The sequence below is a fragment of the Cajanus cajan genome, chromosome 2, assembly GCF_000230855.2.
Source record: "Cajanus cajan strain Asha chromosome 2, NIPB_CcT2T_4, whole genome shotgun sequence".
NCBI lineage: Eukaryota > Viridiplantae > Streptophyta > Magnoliopsida > Fabales > Fabaceae > Cajanus > Cajanus cajan.
Window position 1 is genome coordinate 67470280 of NC_138518.1, and position 3976 is coordinate 67474255.

The 3976-nt window shown below is 33.2% G+C and overlaps 1 protein-coding gene across 1 annotated transcript; it reads left to right on the top strand.

The window, feature by feature from the left end:
* Positions 1–620: 620 nt before the first annotated feature.
* Positions 621–3628, top strand: LOC109799753 (chaperone protein dnaJ 20, chloroplastic). Its single transcript, XM_020360373.3, has 2 exons — positions 621–1114; positions 3389–3628. The coding sequence occupies exons 1-2, from the start codon at positions 689–691 to the stop codon at positions 3524–3526; spliced, it is 564 nt and encodes a 187-aa protein (XP_020215962.1). The 5' UTR covers positions 621–688; the 3' UTR covers positions 3527–3628.
* The last annotated feature ends 348 nt before the right edge of the window (positions 3629–3976 follow it).

The window sequence follows — 3976 nt, forward strand, 5'->3', positions numbered from 1 at the left end:
AAACAGATTTGACTCTTCTAGAAGAAAGGATATATTTTAGAGGATAATTTACTATTATTAATTATAAAACCAATTATTAAAATTTATGATAAGATAAAATTTTTTAAAACAAAATATAAAATTAATTATAATATCACCATTAATTTTTCAATAAATAATTTAATTTTCTAAAACGCGATTCTCTCGCTTAGAATAATGTGGTATTGATGAGTTTAATTACATCTCATCACATATCTTTCAAGACATTATAAATAAAATGCATCACATGTATTTAAAAAAAAAAGAAAAAAAAAAGAGCTAGACCCTTATTTCCATGTTATAAAAATAATATAAAAAAAAATGAAATGGATAACAATGAAATAAAATACTGTGGGAGTGAGTGGTTTTTATGAATATTTGTTTTAAAATTTGTATACTATGAAAGAAAAGGGTAAAAGCATAGGTTCTAGAAGGTGTGAGGAAGCAAATATATGAAAAAAAGAAGTGGATTTGGATAACCCACTGAAATCCAACACAGAAAAAGTCGAGGGTGGCACTCATTTAAGGCTAAAAATGACAGCTAACCACAAAATTTAAAAAAAAAAAGAAAAAAAAAAAGGAAAAGCATATAAAGAAAAGCGATAAGTCCGAAAGAGAGAAACATAGAAATCAAGTGAGTGAGAATTGAGAAAGGCAGAGAGAGAGAAAGATGCGGTGTTACGGCATAAGCATTCCGGGAAGCGAGCAGCGGTTCTGGGCGGCGGGGGGGAGTCGGGTGTTGGGCCGGCCCAGCGGGAGGCGGCCCTGGCCCAGGCCCAGTAGCCGAATCGCGTTTCCTCGGGCAACCCTAAGGGAGGGTTTGGTAATGGAAGTCAGCTTCTACGACCTATTGGGGATACCGGAATCGGGTTCCATCACGGAGATCAAGAGCGCGTACAAGCAACTCGCGCGCAAGTACCACCCTGACGTGTCGCCCCCCGATAGGGTGGAGGAGCACACCAAGAGGTTTATTCAGCTGCAGGAGGCCTACGAGACCTTGTCTGATCCCTCGCGAAGAGCCATGTACGACAGAGACATGGCCAAGGGCATTAGCTTCGCTTTCGCTGCTCGCCGACGCTATAACTATCACGACCAGGTTTTCTTATATTCCTTCTTTCAAACCTTGTTTCCTTCGCCTTTACCTTACTCATTATTATTATTATTATTATTTTTTATTTGCCTTTGCACTATGCGTTATTTATTACGCTATTTTTCACTCTCTGTCTTAATTATGTGATTTTAATTTTGTTAATTTGGTGGTTTAAATTGTCAAATACTTTTACAACTGATTTTTTTCTATGAGTGTTGTATCCTACATATTTGACCTAGAATGGGAATTGCCTCATCGTGCACTTTTGCGTTCTGATATTTGATATTTTTGGTTGCTTATTGTGGCTTATTAATTGGAACTTGGTTCATTCGCTGTACTATGCCTTTTTTTTGTTTTTGTCAAGTTCAAAGAATTTACAGTTCTGGCTGTCACCTTGCCTCTGTTGGAATTTCTTTTTCATGTTGGTATAACGATTTTTTCTAGCTGAGAACATGTATTTGTATTTAATTTTAATTTGTCTACGACAATTATAAATTTGACTTGTTTTCTGCTGCTTTCCATATTTTATATTTTTATACTTTTTGAGATTCTTTTTTTTATGACTTTCCCCGGTATTAATGTGTTGATTTTTTATTTCTATTCTGGATTTTGTTCTTTTTCCATCTTTGCCCCCTTTTTGAGTATGTCTATTTCAATCGCATCTCATCACCGCAAAATCTGAACAAGTGGGTTGTAGCGGTATATTAAATTGGTGGTAACATGTTCGGATAATTTGGGAACCCAAACTGACCCGATTATTTCTGTTCATATTGTTTTTAGTTTTTGGGTCAAAACATATCCTACCCGTTAAGATCTGTTCATGTGTGAGTTGGGTGATGGTTTTTGATTTTTGAACATGTGAACTCGACCCCTACACAACATGTTATTAAATTTTTACACTCACACACACATGTATATATATATATATATATATATTAAATTAAAAAACTGCAAAAGAGCTTTAGACCTCATTAACTTCCTTTTGTAGATAAGTTTGTTACTCTTATAGTTGTTGCAATGTTTCTTGGTCACTAATGTGGTTTCTTCAAGTAACAAATTTATGTCAGAATCAGTTTGATTATGCCTGATAATGTAGGTAGTGACTTATTTTGTTCAAAGCATGATTGCACGAGCTATCATATATATTTAAGATGTCTCTGAACCTCTCGTTTTTAGCCTTCCTATCATGTTTTATTTTTGGTACAAATTAATTCTCAAACTCTTAGAGATCTAGCGTTTGTTGTGACATTTATGTGTTACCTGAATTTGAAATAAAAATTACATGGTTTGTGTATATATATAATTGTGTTTACTTTTAGAATGTGTTAAATTAATAAGAAAATTTCCAATTTTTAGAAAATTTAAAACAATTTTAAATACTCAGACCTGAATGACTCAACTTAAAATCAAACTTTTCATGACTACTGGGTTAGTTTGGTTTAGGTTTGACAAAAAAAAAAAGAGAATTGTATAAATTCAACCCAATCCAATATGCAGAATTTTGGTTGGATTGGATAACAAGTTTAGTTCAGTCAAATCGACAAGTAAACACCCCTAATAGTAAATGTATAGTTGGCTCTTCAGCACTTGAAAGTCTGTTGTACTAGTTTAATATATTTTTCTTGATGGTATGACAAATTCTTCCTGCTGAGAGCTTGTATTATTATTTGCAATGCTTTTTAATTCTGCACTGTACCTACACCCAATCATTTTATTTTCATAAATTATATCTTTCGGAAGATACTTTATGACATTTTCCTGGTGTGAATAGATCGTGACTTGATTTCTATTCTGGGTTTTGTTCTCTTTCCATTTTTTTTTATCCTTTTGAATATGTCAACTTCAATCCCAGCTCACCACCTCAAAAACCGAATTAGTGTGTTGTTGCTGTATAACATGTATAATTGGCTCTTCAGCACACTAAAAGTCTGTGCAAGTTAACAGTGTCAGGATATAAATATTAACAATGATAATGATGAGTGTTCTCTAATGAGATTGACTGTGAATCTGTGATGTTAATTATTTCTTTATTCATATAATACTATTCGGCATTTTTACATCGTGGTAATGAGTAGGTCCTATTCAGGGGATTTGTGAATCATGCATTCTAAAGAGAAAGGGACTTTTTAATTTATTATATTTGCTTGTTCAGTTGTCGAATTGATCATATATAACTTTTTTTTTTCTTTCTAATCTTAAATCGAAGAAAAGGGGGCAGGTGGAATTGGGTAGAAGACTAATTGTTTTACATAGTGATCTAAGATGTTGCTTTTGAATCAGGTGGTTGAACAAAAAAGTGAATGGAAAGGTCGGTGGCAAACTCAACTATCAGAGCTGAAGAGAAGAAGTAGCAGTAAGGATGCTGGAGGGAATATGTCATGGGCAGCTCGAATGCGCCAGCAGAGGGATGAATCATGACTAGGACTTCTCTTAGTTCTCTCTATGTAACTAATTGTATATATGCATGTGTACATCTTCCTACTCTAGATCAAATCAAATATAAATTTAATGTTGAGTATACGTCTCATTCCCCTAGTCTACGCGCACTTTCTAGTCTGTTAACCACAGTAAAAAAGAGGATTTGCAAAATTGATTTTGAAGCGATGTGATTTCTGTTAGATGGTTTAATTCTAAACGATAGTAGTAAAACTTGATATATATATATATATATTATTCATCGCAAATATTACTTATAGTTTGCTTCAAATCAAAATTTAGAATCAAACTTTCGATGAAGTGGAAATATTTAACAAAAATGTGTTTGTTGTGATATTTTATTGTTATTTTAGATAATTTTATGGGAATGTAAACACGTACTCAAATTAATCATGAGTTGTTCTGAATGGTTAAAATTTTGGCTGAGATGAT

Coding starts and splice junctions, on each gene's coding strand:
- LOC109799753 (XM_020360373.3), top strand. CDS start 689: ATGCGGTGTTACGGCATAAGCATTCCGGGAAGCGAGCAGCGGTTCTGG. Junction 1,115..3,388: donor GCTATAACTATCACGACCAG/GTTTTCTTATAT, acceptor CTTTTGAATCAG/GTGGTTGAACAAAAAAGTGA.